General features: G+C 48.2%; 3 protein-coding genes across 5 annotated transcripts; 2 read left to right on the forward strand and 1 right to left on the reverse strand.

Annotated features, from left to right (window-relative positions):
- Positions 1 to 144: 144 nt before the first annotated feature.
- Positions 145 to 4,616, forward strand: fam234a (family with sequence similarity 234 member A). The gene is made up of 12 exons (XM_089014828.1): positions 145 to 294; positions 941 to 1,243; positions 1,324 to 1,434; positions 1,515 to 1,697; positions 1,770 to 1,894; positions 2,009 to 2,141; positions 2,343 to 2,469; positions 2,552 to 2,692; positions 2,881 to 2,962; positions 3,171 to 3,323; positions 3,390 to 3,480; positions 3,744 to 4,616. The coding sequence occupies exons 2-12, from the start codon at positions 973 to 975 to the stop codon at positions 3,953 to 3,955; spliced, it is 1,629 nt and encodes a 542-aa protein (XP_088870954.1). The 5' UTR covers positions 145 to 294; positions 941 to 972; the 3' UTR covers positions 3,956 to 4,616.
- Positions 4,617 to 4,792: 176 nt separating this feature from the next.
- On the forward strand, positions 4,793 to 5,518 carry cox6b1 (cytochrome c oxidase subunit 6B1). The gene is made up of 3 exons (XM_089014834.1): positions 4,793 to 5,034; positions 5,177 to 5,277; positions 5,350 to 5,518. Exons 1-3 carry the CDS (start codon positions 4,929 to 4,931, stop codon positions 5,401 to 5,403), a joined length of 261 nt encoding a protein of 86 aa, XP_088870960.1. The 5' UTR covers positions 4,793 to 4,928; the 3' UTR covers positions 5,404 to 5,518.
- A 197-nt stretch (positions 5,519 to 5,715) lies between these two features.
- On the reverse strand, positions 5,716 to 17,324 carry katnip (katanin interacting protein). 3 transcript variants are annotated; one of them, XM_089014826.1, is made up of 30 exons: positions 17,223 to 17,324; positions 16,725 to 16,839; positions 16,267 to 16,388; positions 15,770 to 15,858; positions 15,430 to 15,605; positions 15,032 to 15,138; positions 14,854 to 14,955; positions 14,562 to 14,711; positions 14,241 to 14,478; positions 14,030 to 14,161; positions 13,809 to 13,951; positions 13,519 to 13,625; positions 13,110 to 13,206; positions 12,813 to 13,016; positions 12,552 to 12,689; positions 11,141 to 11,888; positions 10,169 to 10,939; positions 9,843 to 10,051; positions 9,697 to 9,772; positions 9,428 to 9,605; positions 9,170 to 9,335; positions 8,928 to 9,097; positions 8,793 to 8,857; positions 8,597 to 8,707; positions 8,331 to 8,470; positions 8,157 to 8,258; positions 7,907 to 8,067; positions 7,687 to 7,713; positions 7,372 to 7,457; positions 5,716 to 6,889 (listed from the first exon to the last, which is right to left on the reverse strand). In XM_089014826.1, exons 2-30 carry the CDS (start codon positions 16,771 to 16,773, stop codon positions 6,831 to 6,833), a joined length of 4,923 nt encoding a protein of 1,640 aa, XP_088870952.1. In that variant the 5' UTR covers positions 16,774 to 16,839; positions 17,223 to 17,324; the 3' UTR covers positions 5,716 to 6,830. The 3 variants fall into 3 exon arrangements, with proteins under 3 accessions (XP_088870952.1, XP_088870951.1, XP_088870953.1); XM_089014825.1 differs by having other exon boundaries at positions 12,813 to 13,019; XM_089014827.1 differs by lacking the exons at positions 15,770 to 15,858; positions 16,267 to 16,388; positions 16,725 to 16,839; positions 17,223 to 17,324 and having other exon boundaries at positions 12,813 to 13,019; positions 15,032 to 15,250; positions 15,430 to 15,521.
- Between the last annotated feature and the right edge of the window lie 54 nt (positions 17,325 to 17,378).

Below are 17,378 nucleotides of genomic sequence, written 5' to 3' on the forward strand. Positions count from 1 at the left end.
AAAACTGGTAAAACAGATATGTGGCTTTGTGTTGCAATGTAAATGTTCGCTTTCTGTGTTTGTGTCACTGCGATTGTAATTAAAGGTTTTCCGATTCTAAATATTTCAGTATAATAAATCTACAAATGCGTTGAGAATTTCGAAATAAACGTCTACCTGACAGTCAAATTCGGGGTTAAGTAAATCGCCTGTTTTGATTTACACCCTCCCCAATATCTCAGTATTTACGCACGGGGGACAGCCGTACCCGTCTTCGAGCTTTTTAGCCAAATATTCGAGAGACAACGTTTTAAAGTAAGTAAAGACATGTTGATTTTAACTTTAAACGTTCCAATGACGGGATCTTTCGTAGTTGCTCATGTTGCAAGCTGTCGTGTGGGGTTGGGGTTTGCCTTTTCGCTCAACAAGTTAGCAAACTGCATAAATGCAACTTTTCAAAGGCGCAAACTCCAAAATATTCGCGTTGTGACCGTGCTTTCAATGATTTGTCACTAACTACTAGTAACTCGGGTACTCCAAATAATTGTCTCGCGTGATCGATCTCTTCTCCGCAAGCAAATACTGTACACGTCAGAATCAATCAGAATCAGAATCAGAATCAGAATCATCTTTATTGCCAAGTATGTAGGACACACAAGGAATTTGTTTCCGGTAGAACACGCTGCACTAGTATCGTTGTCAAAAAAAACTGCTAAGTGGCACTATACAGTTCCATTTTGGCTACTGTTGAATGGCTACTGTACACGTTATGCTAGTCCTTGTTTGACTTGTGCTGGGAAGTATCTGGAGTGACCTTTGGTTTGCATCAATAGGCCAGTATTCACAAAGGCAGATGTAGCAGAAGTAACTGGAAATGTCACATAGACCAACTACTGTACAGCCTGTGTTAGTTTTCATGTTGTGCCACAGATTGTCATTGAATTTTGCCCGTGTCAAGCAGATTGGCGCACAGTAATGCACTAAAAAAGGACCATGCAGACGACGGACTGTACCACTGAGGACGATCCCCTGAAGAGCGGAGAGGATGGAGTGGAACCGGGGACGACGGCACCTCCAGCCACTGAACTGAAAAGAGGTTGCAAGGAAGTTCTGGGGCTTTCCAAACTGACCCACTGGCGGACGGCAGTCTTCTTCCTCTCCTTGTTCCTCTGCCTCACCGTGGTCTTTGCCTTCTCCTTCATAATCCCGTGTCCTGTCAGACCGCAGTATCTTGCTTCCTGGAACAAGACATTTGATGACGCAGGTGTGTGTTTTTTTCCTTAAACTTCTTGATAGGGTCATTGCAATTTTGGATTTCATATTATTCTTTTTTTGTTGCTCCAGAAACATTTGACTTCTTGGCATTTGAAGATGCGAGCAATGACAAAGTAAAGGATGTCCTGCTTGTGATCAAAGCCTCCCAAACCAGCGTGAACAATACATGCGCAAATGCAGGTAAGAATGCGTTTCACTACCTCAAATGATTGAAATCAAATCTTTGGGTATGTAAATGAGAGAACAATGCATTACCGCAGGTCTGCCGTCGCCGTGCGTGTTCATGCTAGCAGTGGATGGGACGGACGGGGAAACCCTGTGGGCTCGTCCACTGGAGAAGGACTTCCACTGGGCCCAGTGTGGCCTGGATACAAACACGGGAGAGAAGTGGGACTGTTTGCTGTTCCATTCCGACCGACTGTCAGCGCTGGATAAATCAAATGGTAATACCAAACACATATAAATAATAAACAAATACCACGGCAGTAACAGTTTGATGACATGTATTTTACCAGGTGAGGTTAGGTGGCAGCAGCCGCATCCTCCTGGTCTGCAGAGTAGGCTCCCCGTGCTCAGCGTCCCCGATCTGGATGGGGATAAGGTCAGCGATGTGGCCTTGGTGGAATATGGCAGCATGCGGGTAAATATTCAGATACTCACTGCACGTAACGTAACGTAATACTCTCCTAAAATCTTCAGGACCCGGAACCCACCTTCTTTGAATTTCCTTAGCAAAATCTTATTTAATCTGTAGACACAGCTGGTGTTCCTCTCAGGGAAGACGGGCCTGCAGATTGGGTCCGCGGTGGATCTGAACACCACAGAAACATCTGCTCATCTTCTACAGAAGACCGAGGAAGGCGCTCAGTACCTGCTGCTGCAAAAAAGTCAGTGAATGGAGAATGGAGCCAACCTCTGACGATTAGGAAAATAGTTATCTGTGTTAAAGTTAACCTTTTCTCTTCATTAAGTCTTACACACAGACTGTAATTGCAAGTCCCTTTTTATTTCATCGTTTATTTCATCGTTGTAGTTTTGTACTACACCTTTTTGATGAGGTTAGTGGTTGTCTACGCCAAATTTTCCAGACATCGGCTTGTACGGACTGGACATGTGGAGGATTGCAGCCAAAGCAGGTCTGGAGACGAGCTTCAAGAAGGCCAAACCAATGGAGGGAAAAACCAGAGTCGCATCTGGACTGGTCCCCATTTACGAGTAAGGGACTGTGTACCAGGACTTCACTTGGAAAGGTCACATCTGCGTTCACTTGAACCCACGTTTGTCCGGACGCATCCAGGTGTGACTCACTGAGGCGGGTGACGAGAACAGACAAGGGGCAGTCGTCCAATTTGATGCTGGTTACGGGCAGCGAGGCACTCTTAATCGCTGGAAAGACATTACAGCCTCTGTGGATGTTCAATACCACGTCAGTTTTCAGGTAATCGTTTCGGATTCATATTCAGTACAAGGTCTTGTGACTGCAAAGTGTCCTTGAGAGTTTTGAAAGGTGCTTATAAATACAAAAAATATTGTGCAAGAGAATCACTTAAATGCTCCAAGCCATTCATTCCAGTTTGGGAAACTGAGTTTAGTACACTAATTTACTTTTTTTATCTGACCATTTAGGGAGCCTGGCTTTGGTCACTTCAACAAAGATGGCGTACTTGATGTTGCGCTTGAGGAGGACGTGGACAACTCCACCAAGAGGGCAAGTTGGAGCTTGTTAATAGCAAAAAAATAACAAAAAAGATTTGAATCTGGAGCTTTGGTAACTGTGATGCTTATTTCCATTAGCCCAGCTTCTACGAGCACTAAGTTACAGAATAAATAAATAACAGTCTCTCTGTTGCGGATTTCTAACCTGCTGCAGGTTAGTCAGGAATTTGGACTCCCAATGTGTGTCTTTGACCCCGCAGGAGGTGATCCTGGACGGGAAGTCCGGTGAGGTGCTATGGAAAGTGGACCTCGTGTCCAGCGCTAACTTGCCCCAACCCGCCTCCATACATACCACCAACTCCATTTCCATCTTTGTGTTCTGGGGGCTGCTGCCGTCACAGTCCAACTCCACCGTAAGATCTTTGCCATCAAAATGTCTCCGCGCTGCCTGTAAGATGCAACTGAAAATCTGATTTCAGGTGGAACGTCGTTCTTATATGCTGTATCCGCTCTACTCCAACGTGCTGCTGGAGTCTGAAAACGTTGCGGACCATATCATTACATTTAAAGGTACCACATTCGTTTAGATCAAGATATTAATATTATCAACATCCATTCTGAGGGGATGTTGAGCGGCTAAATCCAGTCATCGATTCCAATTTAACATCAATGTTTGAGACCCATTGAGCATGGGGGACTTTTAACTCATTGGCTGCCATACCCGAATTGACATTTCTGGCAATTAATGAGTTAAAACGGGCAATATCTGGCCTGGTGAGTGACGTGGGAGCCTGGGAATAAATCTGCAATTGTTCCGTGAATTTGTATTGCAGCAACATTGATGGAGAGAGGACGTCACGCCGCCTTCATCCTCCTGACGGGTCCCGACGCGAAGGATACTGAAGGCACGGTCGTCCTCACTAAGTGGAAGCTGAAGCACGACGTGCCGCAGAGCAAAGTGCTCCCCATCGGTGACAGCGAGGCCACGGAAACGGCCGAACATATCAAACAGGCCTTTAACCGATTGCGCTTCAGCGATAATTGAGCGAACCTTTGGACCAGGTGATGGTTTTTCATTCCTTTTGCGTCAAGTCTTTGTTTTCAGGCCACGCGTTTGCATAGATGACGCTACACGGTTAGCCGCAGAGCGCAATGGTCTCAGCCATTTTTTTCTCAACGTTTTCATAAAACAAAAAGAATTAAAACTTGAAAGTCAATCTTATTTTTTTTTTCATTTCGCGGCAGCAAGTTGGATGATGGAGGCCATTTTTGGATTTAAGGCTAATGATTCCAGATGCTGTTTTTCCCGCGACAATCGCACCGCCTGCTGAGAAATCCATCGGAACCGTTTGCTGTCTCTCTTAACTTGCACTTTTCCCGCAACAATGCAATTGTTGTCTTCAAGCTGTACTGTGCAAATCTATGCAATTGTGCTGCAACGGTTAGTGGGGTTATCTGCTGTACATTTACCACAAGAACCGCCTTAAGCTTTTACATTTCAACTTGAACTACCCCGCCACTTGTTACGAGGATGCACTGCAGTGTGGTGTTATTTTCAAGAGATTCACCTCGCCGCTGAATTCTTGCAAATCAGTTGTAGCGCCTTATCAATCAGATTTATCCTATTTTGGGGATATTGCTCTGTTAATATATACCAAATGTGTTGCTTTGAAGGCAAGCTGTTTTTTATTTAAGTTTCAAGTTGTTCAACATTAAAAATGATTTTAAAACATCAGGAACTGTCGGCAACTTGTTTCAACGTGGTTGTATGGATGTATTTAGCACAGCTTTGGGAGGATGCTGTGATACAATCCAACATAAAGCCGCACGGTGACAAATCCAAATGAATTACATGAGCGCAAAGGTCACCGTTGGCAGACTGCCGTTATCATGCGCCGCCTTTGTTGGATTCAGTCACGTACTTCTTAGCAACAGCTCATAGTCCAATGATAACATCGTATAGTGTGCTATTAGTTCCAATTGCAAATCAAGACCACTGATTCAGGACACGCGTGACGATGGCTGAGGACATTAAAGCCAAACTGGAGAACTACCGCACTGCTCCATTTGACGCCAGGTTCCCCAACCAGAACCAGACCAGGAACTGCTGGTCCAACTATCTTGGTAAGGCTTCTTCTTACCTCTTCATTGAAACGATGTTACAAGAAGCGCTTTTCGACTTCAATGACAATTTTATGGCTGTCATCGGTCTACGACTGGACGCGCTAATAGGTGTCGTATGTTCTTGTCGAATGGCGATGCATAGACTACCATCGCTGCCAGAAAGCTCTGGATGCAAAAGGTGCGGACAACGCTGCATGCGAGTGGTACCGGAGGGTCTACAAGTCGCTCTGCCCCATGTCCTGGGTAAAAAAACAAACAAATCTATTGTTGACATGAAACTGTCATTCCATTGATTTTTAACGTGATGTCTCTTAGATACAAAAGTGGGACGAGCAGAGAGCAGAGGGGACGTTCCCCGGAAAAATCTAAAGACCAGCGCGAATGTGATTAGCAGCCAAGTGGTTGGGGAACGTGTTGCTCCATCAACAATTTCCGATTCAAAATGCGCATTTCTTATAACCGTAAAGAGCTTTGATAAATATATTCTATATCTCTCTCACTTGTCTCATGTTCATCATGCTGGGCGGTATTGCAGAGGGTCTTCAGAGTACTTCAGAATACTCCCGTCATCATGAAAAACTCCATTGGTGGGCTCACAGTTTACATCGATGGGAGTGTAACAACTTATGTGACATTTGGCCTGATGCTAACAGGATAGTTAACACAATGACATACAGTACACATATATATACAATTTATTTGTCTTTGAAACACGTCTATATTTAATATACAGCGTCAGGTTTAGAAAAATAAAGCTTTTTTTTCCCCAAAAACACTAAATTCCACGCGCACAATTGTCACCACACATACTGAAATGAAAAATATTTTATATACAAGGAGTTATCCAACTTGTGGCTCATCAAGACTTTCCCGCGTGACTGTCGCAATGAATCGAAATGTAAGCGTACGAGACAAAGTGACTGTAGCGCGATTGTTGATCCCGGAATTTGAGGTAAAAGTCAGCCGTTTATGCATATCAGGAAGTCTCTCGTGAATAGCGTGACTCATAAATCCAAGCGTGCAAATATGAACAGAGTAAGTCATCTGGATGGGTCGCAACTTTGGTAAAGGTCACTTGATTTCCCAAATCCTTTTTGACCTGATGTCAAGCTAGCATTTGGCAAAATGCACAACGAATCTACTTTTACGGTTCTTACTCAAATCGTAGTCCCTCCTCTTTAATTTCATACCTGTTCCTTTTAATATGAGAAGAAAATAAGAGGAACTAGTAATTCATTTCCTCAGCTTCAGGCATTGTCAGTTAGTACATTAGAAAATTCATTGCTTTTTTTTGCAACTATCCATTCACACAACTAAGGGCCACGATATGGGTGAAGGTGGCTTGTTTTGAAGATGGATGTCCGATTTAGTTTAACACAAATGCTCATCATAGCTGTTCAAAGGGGGCCACACGTATAAATGACCATTCGCTACTAACACTTGGTAGCGTAGCATTACAATGTACCGGCAAAGAAGCAGGCTCATTGACTTGATGTATCTACATGGCATAGGCAGAGTACAGGCACGGTCATCATAAGGCCAGCAGAAAGCCACGGGTTTATGACGGGTTTATTGAGCCTGGCAACGAGGGAGCCGCTGACTCAGTTTGTGGAGTCGGGATGGGCGTAATCCAACCACAAAGTGGAATACACTAAACGTGCACGAGTGTGTGTGTGTAGATCAACACCGGTTGTGATCAGTGCAAAACGTGTCCTCTTCAGTGCGGCTTATGGACATCACGTGGAGTGTTCATCACAAAAAGAGGAATAGAGAGGCGCTGTGAAGTGAGCCATAAATCAGTACCTCCTCTTTCCGTGCTTGCCAACATCGGTCATGCAAGTTTTAGGCCGAAGAGCTGAAAGGAGGAAGATGGCACAAGTGTTAGTAGAGAGTCCAGTTCACCTTTTTGGTGTTAATACATGAACTGGTCATGGGTCACTGCGTCGAGATGCATTCAACCGGGGGTCGTCAAAGCTGTAATTGTCGTTCTTGTTTATCTTGAAGGGTCGTTATGACTGTGATAACATTCAAACAAATAAAAACAATTTGTGAAAGTAGTTTTGTTAAAGCAATTGAGTATAAAACAAGTGTCGCTTTTGCGCCGTCCTGTGGCATCTTCTTGCCAAGCAGCCAATTTGAATGGAGGAAAAAAGCAGTGCTTTGCTACCGACCTCTTTTGAAATATGGGGCCCATGGCTCTGTTCTAAATAACACAATCACGATAACTTGGATTCAGCACACACCTGTCACCGCAGAAAACCCACAAAATAATAATGCTGCTTGCTCAACTACATTTCAATTGTGTTGTGAAGACTTTCTGACATTTCCATTGCCCACCTGGGTCTGCGGCCTGCTTCTTTTTGTTGTGATGGACGATCTGATTCTCATTGGTCATTTTCACATCTTGGTCCTCTACGTAGTTACTGCGACGTGAAAAATGTACACGGGTGGGGAGGAAACATCGTTAATCTGCTGTTGATTAAGATGGGAAAAAATGTTTGGCAAAGTAACGAGGCTGACAGGAAACTTGAGGGGATCACGGTGGTGGGGGGATCACGGTGGGAGACAACCAAGCGAGGGGGACAGGGGGCAATCTCCATTTAACGTGAGGGGTGACCACGACGGGGCGTTCTACTGTACAGCATTACTCACTGTTTGTGGCACCGGCTGCCATGAGGGCTGGTGTGGAAAATTTCACATATTTAATTCAACCACATAGCATCCCAAAGTTTGCTAATTTAAAGGCTTATCTTCGTTATCCTCTGGAATAATCTGCTAACATTTTTTCCCAAGCCTGCAACACTTTTAGGATAAAATGTGACAATCGCACAACGTGCGGTGGTTCATGCCTCCCGCCCTCAGATGGTCTTACCTGATGACGGTGTTCCTTTCGCGGTGCGCAATGTACGCGTTGTCGGTGAAAAGGATGGTGTGGTACGGCACCGCCACTTCGCACGTGGGCAGAATGCCGCGGCTTACGTGACCCACGCTGTCCAGGATGCCGTTGTAGACCAAGAGGTCATCCACCAGCAGCTGCTCACAAACACGAGTGTACAGAACGTTTGTTGCTTTTAACATTAAGCTAATCGTTGTTTTTTTGTTATTAATAAAAATGAGCTCACCCCAAATTCTTTGACTCCTCTCTGCGGGGTCTTGGAGTAGTTCCACAGTTTAATCATGGATACAGTCATCGGCTGATCAAAGATGACGTACACACGGTTCACCTGGAGACAAAAGAAGCAATAAATCGCAAAAAACCAAACAACAAAGTCATGTCCAATCTATCCAACACTCACCAGACCAGGTAACACTGGAGCCAGCCACATGTGTCTTCCATCCTGAGTGCTGTTAATGCCGTCTATTAATTTATCCGGAGTCCTCACGTCTCCGCTAACGTTGTCAAGTACGTTGACGCTGTCTGGGAAAGCAGCGATGTCTGGCAGACGTTGAGGAACACGTACTTCTTTTTCCAACACGAGCGAATGGATGTGAACAAACTACTTTGGGCGGAATGATGTTGCGCCATTTTACATGATTTGCGCTCCACGGGGCCAAAGGATACTATTGTCACTGAGGTTGATCTTTTCATGATTCTGGTTGTACAACTCCAGGCCGTTGAGTCCGATGTAGTAAGAGTCTCCCCAGGTGGTTAACAGCTGCAGCTGAAAGATGACTGGCGGGTAAAAACAAAATGACGATTAAGGAATACAGCATGCCAAGAAGCCAATTTTCTTTGCCATCATCTGCTCAAAGGATACATCCGCAAGGCATGATGGGAGCTTCGTAGTCCATGCTGGCTTGTTCGGATTTCTTTGCCCCTCGCCTGAAATGGATACAAGCCCAATGGCATCGATACATTTCACCTCCCCACCGCGACGCAGAAACATTTGTACTTGTCGGGGTGATCTTCGACACTCTTGCTGTCGGCGGGCGTCTGGATGTAGTCCACGAAAAGGATCTCTTGGGCAAAGTCAAAATGGCAATTGCCTGGACCTTTCCTGAGAAGGAAGCCTTCAAGTGGGGAGATGGTGACGTCGTCTATGATCACATGGATCAGCTTCACCTAAAGGGAGTTTTTAGGGTGACATTGAATTCACTGTGAGGTGCACCGACGCAAAGCGCGACAGGATCTCACCCCTCTGTACGAGTCCTCGGCCGACTTGTTGTAGTTCCAGATGCGCAGGCCGGCGATGGTTTGCGCCTGGGAGAAGGCGATGCTCAAAGTGTGAGGCTCTCCGTAGGAAAAAGGGACCAGCCACATATGTCGCTCATCTGTGGTGATGTTGTGGCCATCAATGAGCCTGGAAAGAAATAACGCCACGTGGTCAGGTCAAGAAAGGTCTAGAAATGGCCGGCGATGAATAAAAAATGGTTGTAATGGTGACAGACATACTTATCGAGGGTGCGCGAGTCTTGTTCGTATCGGGGAGGGTCATTGAGGCCCCCGGTTGAGGCGGCCATGACACTGAGGTCCAAAGGTAAAGCCTCCCCATCTTTCCCGACCACCTCCAGTCCCGTCAGGCCCACGTGGTGCGAATCACCCCATGTTGATGCCAGCTCCAGACGGAGACCTGAAGGGTTGAAGGCAAGGCTCAGGAGTCAGTGAGGATAAAGCAAAATTTTGGAGGCGGGAGCAAAAAAGGTACAAAAAGGTGCCCTCACACTTTCCGGTGTACGTCCCGGGCATCTGCTCCGTGTTGTCCAAGAGGCTGGCGCTGGCGTTGAGTTGAAGTTTCAACTGTAGGCAAAAGTTTTGCGCATGGACGTTAAGAGTTTCGTTGTGGAGACGTCGAAAACCGCCAACTTACAGTGAGGTCTTCTTCTCGGAAGCCAGCCTGCGTGAAAGGTCTTTCCTCTCCCTCGCCGTCTGCGGTTCGCGGCCTACGCAGCTCCTCCTCGTGTACCGGATTCTCCGAACCTTGGCTCTCACAGAGGAAGGTTTCATCAAAACGGGACATGGCCTCCAGGATGTCATCGTCCGTCGTGAACAGAATCGTGTCCCCGAATTGATCCAGTCCTGAGTTCCGATAAGGTTAAACCGGTCAATCAAGAAAATCATCCAAAGCCCGACTCAATTTGTAGCCCACTTACACCCACATAGCAAAAACAAAATGTATTGTTATGTCCTGCATACCTCCGGAAAGAGTCCCGGAAGCTTTGGCAATCTCTCCCCTGAAGATGCACTTTCCATCCAGCATCATCTCCATCTCCTTGACTCCCCGGAAAGAGTGGATACGCGACTTATTGTAATTCCACACTCGGATCATGGCCACGTGGTGGGCGTGTCCGAAGTCCAGGAAGATGGTGTGGTTGCGACCGGGCGTGAACGGGGCGAGCCACAGGTGCATGTCGTCCTGCGTGCGATGAACGCCGTCCGTCAGGTTGGCGACCACGCGGGGGTCCTTGCCGTACGCGGGCAGGATGTTGATGTCGGGTGGGTCGGCGCTGATGTGAGCAGGTCGGACGGGCTCTCCGCTGGAGCTGAACACTTCCAAGCCGTTGAGGCCAACATAGTGGCGGTCCCCCCAGGTGGAGCGAATGTTGATGAGCAACCTTTGACCTTTGGGGAGCACCGGGATCTCAAAGTCTTCCTCCTGATCCATGAAAGAATCCCCATCCGGGCCCTCGTACGGCGGACCCCGGGCGGCCGGGGATGGGGAAGGCGGGCCGGCGGGAGCGGCCGAGGGTTTGACGGGGACGGCGGGGGAGCCGCGGCCGTGTCGCCGCTCCTGGAAGTCGTCAAAGATGTCGCCTTCGAAGCCCATGTTGGAGATGCGGCCTCGTTGGCACTGGTTGAACTTGGTGAGGGAGTCCCACGATTCCATGAGGGTGTCGTCCCGGTGGCTGTGCCCTAACGGCCTCGGCGTACGCTGCCTCCTGCCGGGGCCGCCTGACGTGGTCGCCTCTACGGAAGACAACAAAATGAGGCCTGAGAATCAAACAGCATTATCGTCAGATGATCGAGGTCTTGTTTGGGGACTTTTTAACATCCGAAGGAAAGTGATGGAAAGTACGACGAGCTGCGGCGCGGCCACTTGTTCCCCCTCCATCTTGAGCAGGGCCAGATTACGGAAGAAAGCATCAAACGATGAAAACTGATCCCCACCTGGATTTGATTTCATGTGTTGCTCCTCCGTCGGCCTGTTCCTTAGGGAGCTCCTTCGTCCGCTGAAGGGAAACTCGTTCTTTTGCTCATCCAGCAGGTCACCGCTGAGGTCCAGGGATTCGGCCCTCCACTGTGCCCCGTCAGGCGCTCTCTCGCCTCCTCTGCACACCCGACCGGGGTGGCACGGCAGCTCTGGGAGCAACGATGACGACGAGGCCGAGGATGGCGATTTGGGCTCGGCGGTGGCGGCAGCGGGCGGCTGCTGCTGGGGCACCAGCCAGCGCGGCCGCTCCCTGCCGGCCTCGCAGCCCTCCGGAGCGGCTCTTTTCAGGGGCTGCAGCCACTGGGGGGTCATGCGCGACGAGGGCGGCTGCACGGTGACCGTCTCCGCCGTGGGGCCGTCGGCCTCCTCAAAAGAGTTTCTTTGGGCGGAGAAGCGGTGAGCGGAGATGGGAGTAAGGGGGGCGTGCGAGCTCTCCTGGTTGTCCATCATATATTCAAGGCTCGACGCGTCTGATGACGGCAGGTGCGCGCCGCCGTCATGGCGTGGCTGAGGGCTGGCTTCCCAGAGATTGTTTCCTGAAGATGACGGCCTAGAAAACAAGGAACCCGATTCTTGGAAGTCCCGTAGCTCGATGGTGTTGCTGTAGTCGAAAATTTGATTCCCGCAGCCCCGCTCCAGCTCGCCCTCAAACACCAGCGTGCTGTTGAGGTACAGCTTGACGTGGCGTGCGCCGATGTCAAGTTCCTGTGCATAAAAACAATCCCATGCCCACCTCATAATTTGAGCAGCAAGTTCTATTTTTAGAGGGCTTTTTCTGCACTGCAAAAACGGAAATCAACATGAGAGTGAATTCTCACCACTTTCAAAGCACACCGCTGAGAAAAACAAAGACACTTTGGCCTTAACAGAATGAACGACTGACTACATTTCGGGTGCGCTAAATTAAGTCCCCCCAGCGTGGAATAAGTAGCCTTTCTGGATAACGACATGGCCGAGGCCCATCTTAAATCCCACTGATCCTATTGGCAGAGAAGCTACAGAAACCCCCAGTCAAGCGACGACATTCCCATCACCCTCTCTTTATCTCCTTACCGGACAGGGTCACTGGCTCACTTGAAGGAGGTCTCTCATCTTGCACAGAAACCCAAAAAAGCAACACCTATTGGGTAGTACGTCCCCCTCCCGCCCCTGAATGAAGAACAGCGAGGATGAAAGAACACAATCCTCCGCTTCCCCTTGCACTAATCTTCGCGGCTAATCTCTCTGTGCTCCACATTTGGGACAGACTGAGTGGCGGTCCGGCCAGCCAGCCAGCGCTTCAAAGGAAAGGCGCCCCTGACGTAAGAGGGCATCCCCTTGGCGGCAATCGAAAGAGCATCAGCCAGGGGGAAGCAAACGGGGACTCACGTTGAGGCTTCTGTTGTAGTTCCAGATTTTAATGCTGGATATCCCAAAGTCTGCCGAGCGCTCCGTGTTCCGGACGATCAAGTAGAGCTGGATGGGAGGGTGGAAGGGACACGTCCACATGTGGCGCTCCTTGGTCGTCTGGTACGGCAAAGTCAAACAAAACAAATCAGTCGGCGACATTTGTTCTAAACAAGAACACGTGTGCGTCGCGCTTTTTTGGACGGAGAACCTCCAAACGCATCCGAGAGGCAGGAAACCGACCTTGGCCCTGCCGTTGACGAGCACCGCCAGATTCCCGGGATAGTCGGCGTTCCTGATGTCAAGGTCGTGCGGCGACACATATAGCTTCTTGTTTCCGGGTCCGAAAAACTGCAACTCGGTCAGGCCAACCTGCAACTTATGCCCCCAGTTGGATAGGAGCTCCATTGTGACATACACAGCAGGGGGGACCTCGGATGAGCGCCTCTGCTGCCGAGACGACGTATGAAAGGGGAAAAAAAGGACATTAGAAAGGACTCCTGACTCAGCATTTTTCACGAAGGAGGTTTAGCAACTCACCTGCGGTTTGCTGCAGTCGCTTTTAACACCCGGAGGAATTTTGAAGGTGGGTGCAGCTTCCAGCTCCTCCAAGGCTTTCAACAGTTCGTGTCGTTCCCTGAAACACAACATGATAAGCTTCTGCTTTCTTCTCTCTCAAATCATCATCATCATCATCATCGTGCTCAGGAGGTACAAAGAGATTTTTTTTCATGTCATTTCTATAAATAGTACACTGCCATGCTTTCATCTTGCTAAATGTCATCACATTTTTTAACAACAAATACAAGCGAGTCTAAAACAGGGGTCTGATTTCAGATTTTGACCCCTCCTCCCGAGATAAAAAAGTGCACGCAAGCATCCATATAATGATGCCTTCCCTTCTAGCGTTTTGCCAAGTCATCCGTGGTGAGCTTATATTCGCACCGACCTAGAGCCCATGAGTGTAATTCTCTGCATGGCCGCAGTGACGCCGCCGTCCTCGTTGTCGCCGCTGTGACGGTGCGCGAAGCCGTTGGTCATCTGCTGCCATCCACCCTGGAGCAAGTGAAGCAGAATGGAAGAGTCGCGCAAAAGGCACACACTAAAAGCCTTTGGGGAAGAGTTTAGTTGCCAGCCAAACCTGTCACTGGATTAAAATCATCAACAGTGACGAGTCTACAATGGCATCGGGGAAAAGGTCAGAATAGTGTCCAAGGAGGGAGGGGCGGGGATGCTGACCATGTGGCGAGGGAAAATCTCTGGAGTCTTGTTCTCTCTCTGGATGGCCTCGCAAACCCCACGCGCCACCTCGTCTGGGTCCTGCTCCACCGTGAACGCCCTCCTGGCTGTGGACAGGGTCCTCTCAGCCTGACTTGCCGGCCCTCAAAACACGCACGTTTATTGATATTATGGGATTTGTTTTTCCTCCATCCTTTGTCTCATCTCATTAGAAGACTTACTCGGACTACCCCAGCTGTCTTTTGAAGGCGGCATGTCTAATGTTTTGCTCTTGACCAGCGGTGGCTTGGCGGATACGACCGAATCGCTGTTTTCCTTCCGCTTTGCAGACAGGGAGCGCTCAAACTTGCGACCTAGAAATTAAAAGATGCAGAAAAGACACATTAGATTTGAATTTAAAATGTGAAAAATAAATCATAGTTACATATCAACCTTTTGGTGGAGGTCCAAAGTCGAGGACAATGAGGTTTGCTGGGTCAAAATGGTGAGAACTGCTGGGCGGATGGCTGGAGGAAGACTTGGAGGACGACAGGGGAAGACCCAGTTCGTCCAGACTCTCAGCGCTCTCGTCGCGCTCAATTTGCTCCTCCACCCACTCTTCCTCGGACTCCTCGCCCGCCGAGCCGCGGCTGCTCCGCCGCATGCTATTCTCCAGGCTGCGCCGTAAAACCTCAACACAAAAGGTCACTGTACGTAAATTTCTGTCCATTGCATATCGTTTTTTAGGAAAATGTTGGAAGAACAAGAACTAACCTTCACTTCCTCGAGATTGAGAAGCACTTTTTCGCTGTGTTCCTGGCTCGCTTGTCCCCCTTGATTATGGGGAATGGAGCTGAAGGAGCGTGAAAGCGCACAGGTGTCCCTCGGGGAGCAAGGAGCGCCAGCAGAGCGTGGGCCGGAGCTCTGCGTGAGTGATGGTGGTTCAACGGGGGAAAGGAGAAGGGGAGTAGAGATGGAGAAACGCTAAACTCACAGCAGACAGCTGCAACCGACACACGACCCCTCCCATTATTTAAAAAAAGGGCTTAGTGCGTGTGCATTGTACCTCCATGTCGACACTTTCAAATGGCTCAAAATCATCCAAGTAGGTCTTTTTTGGGCATATCTTCAAGTTTGGTCCATCCTCTGTTCGGATTACGACGGTCTCCTGTTTGAAGATGGAAATAACAGATTAGAATTCAATACATATGGACCGAAAGTGACAAAAAGCGGTTAACGCGTACCTGCGTCCATTCTTTCCTCTGGACCTTTCCAGGGGCGGTGTGGCTCCGGCGCTTGTGGCCGGGTTCCAAATCTTCACTTAGCTGGTGTGCGCGTCGACAGACATCCGCTGATGAATCACAGCACGAAAGAGGGAACATCAAATAGGTGCAGCGCAGCATGCCGTTCGCTCACTCACTCGCTGCAGATGGAGCACCGTAATTGTGCACGCAGATGGTCCGCTGCACATATGAGGAGGCGTGCCGCCAGCTAGAACTGTCACTATAGTTTCTTCAGCAGAAGACTGGAGACGCGATCACGGCACGCTAACTTGGTCAAATACGTACGCGGCCATGTCGAGTATTCATTCATTCATTCATTAAATGTTTGTGGGGGTTTTCCTTAATCAAACACTACAAACCTGCTGTACACGGAATTCTCCAAAAGGGCGTGGCAGTGACAGGCTCGTGGTTAGGGCTCTTTCGCTGCCTCTTGCAGGACTCTGCATTGGCTCCGTTGAAATAAAGTGAAAAGCCTTGTTCAAGTCTTTCCAATTCGATTTCTCTGGGGCCTTTGGCTTTGAGGCGATTTAGGATCCTGTGGATATACACAATCTCCAATGAAAACTCCTATGTGTCAAAACAAGGAGCCAATCATTGTTTTTGCGGTGTTAGTCAAGGACTAAAAGTCATGGAAGAGTCAAGTATCTTTACTGTGAAATCCAATCGGCGTCCCCTCGAGAACCCACGTTCAGGCTTCACCTGTTTCTGTGTTGGAGCTTGATTAAATATTCATCCACGTTGTCGTCAACGGTGGCAGTGAGGTTCCTTTGTTGGCATGCCTCAGCCTCCTTCAAGTGATCATACAAAATGCACAAACATGACAGGAAAGCCAATGTCAATTATTTGGGTTTAAAAAAAAAAGAGAAATCGGCTGAAAACGGATCAAATGTTTGCTTTCACTGGCATCCGTTTATACCCATGCATCATCATGCAACTTAAGCTGTAAAAAAAGGAAAATCCCAAGACCCTTACCCTTGATTTATTACAGGCTACTGCATCTGACAATCAGCAGGGAGAAGATAAGCCAGGCGGGGAAGAGGAACACAATAGTGGTTAAATAGCATCAGTTCAGAGAATAGAGGAAAGCACTGGAAATCAAGTGACGAAATGAAAAAGAATCTGCTCTCTGAATTGACGCAAGAAAGGATGCGGCTGGCTGTGGATTTGAAACACTAAGCCGAATGAATGTGGCCTACCTCCTTTTTATAATCCATCGTGCGGCAGCCGACAGTGAAACAGATGTTGTGTCCACATAACCTCGCAGTGTGTTCTGGTGCCCTTTGGAAAGAGCAAACAGCACCGCCACTCCTGACCTTGCCTTGGACACACCATGAGGAAAACACCAACATTTATGAGGGCTGCATCCACCGTGCATTAACAGTAATGGGAAGCTGCATTGGGGAAACATTGTATGCATCTTTGGAGTGTATTTTTCAGCACGGTTGGAGGATTTCTGTGCTCCAGTGACCCCCCCACACGATGTCACTATGCAGAAGCCTTTATTAGAGGCCTGTGTGATGATCACAGTTACGTATGCTCTTTGTTGAAGCGGATTTAAACTCCAACAGTACATTTTGATAACTTGACATGATATATTTGACTGTACACAAGCCACAAACGCCCCAAGAACACCGACATTCGTGGTTAAACACACCTTTGCACCCTTTCGGTGAATCCAAAGTTTGTTGTTTTTCAGGTGGCATCCATCTTCCAACCGAGACGAGAATTCTTCAAATGATATAAAGGTGACTTGTTCCCATTTTTCGCCTCTACGGGTGGAAAGACATGAGGGTCCGGAGGGGAGCACAACACCCCGAGTTTACGAGTCCGAATTCCATGGAGTTTTTGTTTCGTTTTCTGCCTAGCAACGGGCTAACTACACGATAGTGGCTCAAATGTGACATTAAATGACGGATGCAACATACGGGTAACTAGCATGTTAACTATCGCAACTGTCGGTTAAAAAAAACTCGATATAGATTAGCCACGACAAAGAGTGTAGTACATGTTTATATTGTTTAGTACAATAACAGGAAGTGTTAAACCCTAACGTGGGCGGCGGTGTGATCACGTGCTACTAGATGCTAGCCCAGCTAGCTGCCGCCTCACAACATCTCTACACTTCGGCCACAATGTTATTAAGACAACCTACCGTCTCGGTTGTAGAAATAATTAAATGTTTTATCAGTTCGCTAGCTGCTTTTCGTCATGTGTCCGGTATGTTGTGATGGCGAGTTACCAAGCTGGCTCTCCGCCAATCAGGAGAGCCGCACAGGGTGACGACACGCTCCACGGAAGCCATCAAATT

This window comes from Hippocampus bargibanti, linkage group LG15 (assembly GCF_051943395.1).
Source record: "Hippocampus bargibanti isolate YZ-2025 linkage group LG15, ASM5194339v1, whole genome shotgun sequence".
In the NCBI taxonomy this organism is placed as follows: domain Eukaryota; kingdom Metazoa; phylum Chordata; class Actinopteri; order Syngnathiformes; family Syngnathidae; genus Hippocampus; species Hippocampus bargibanti.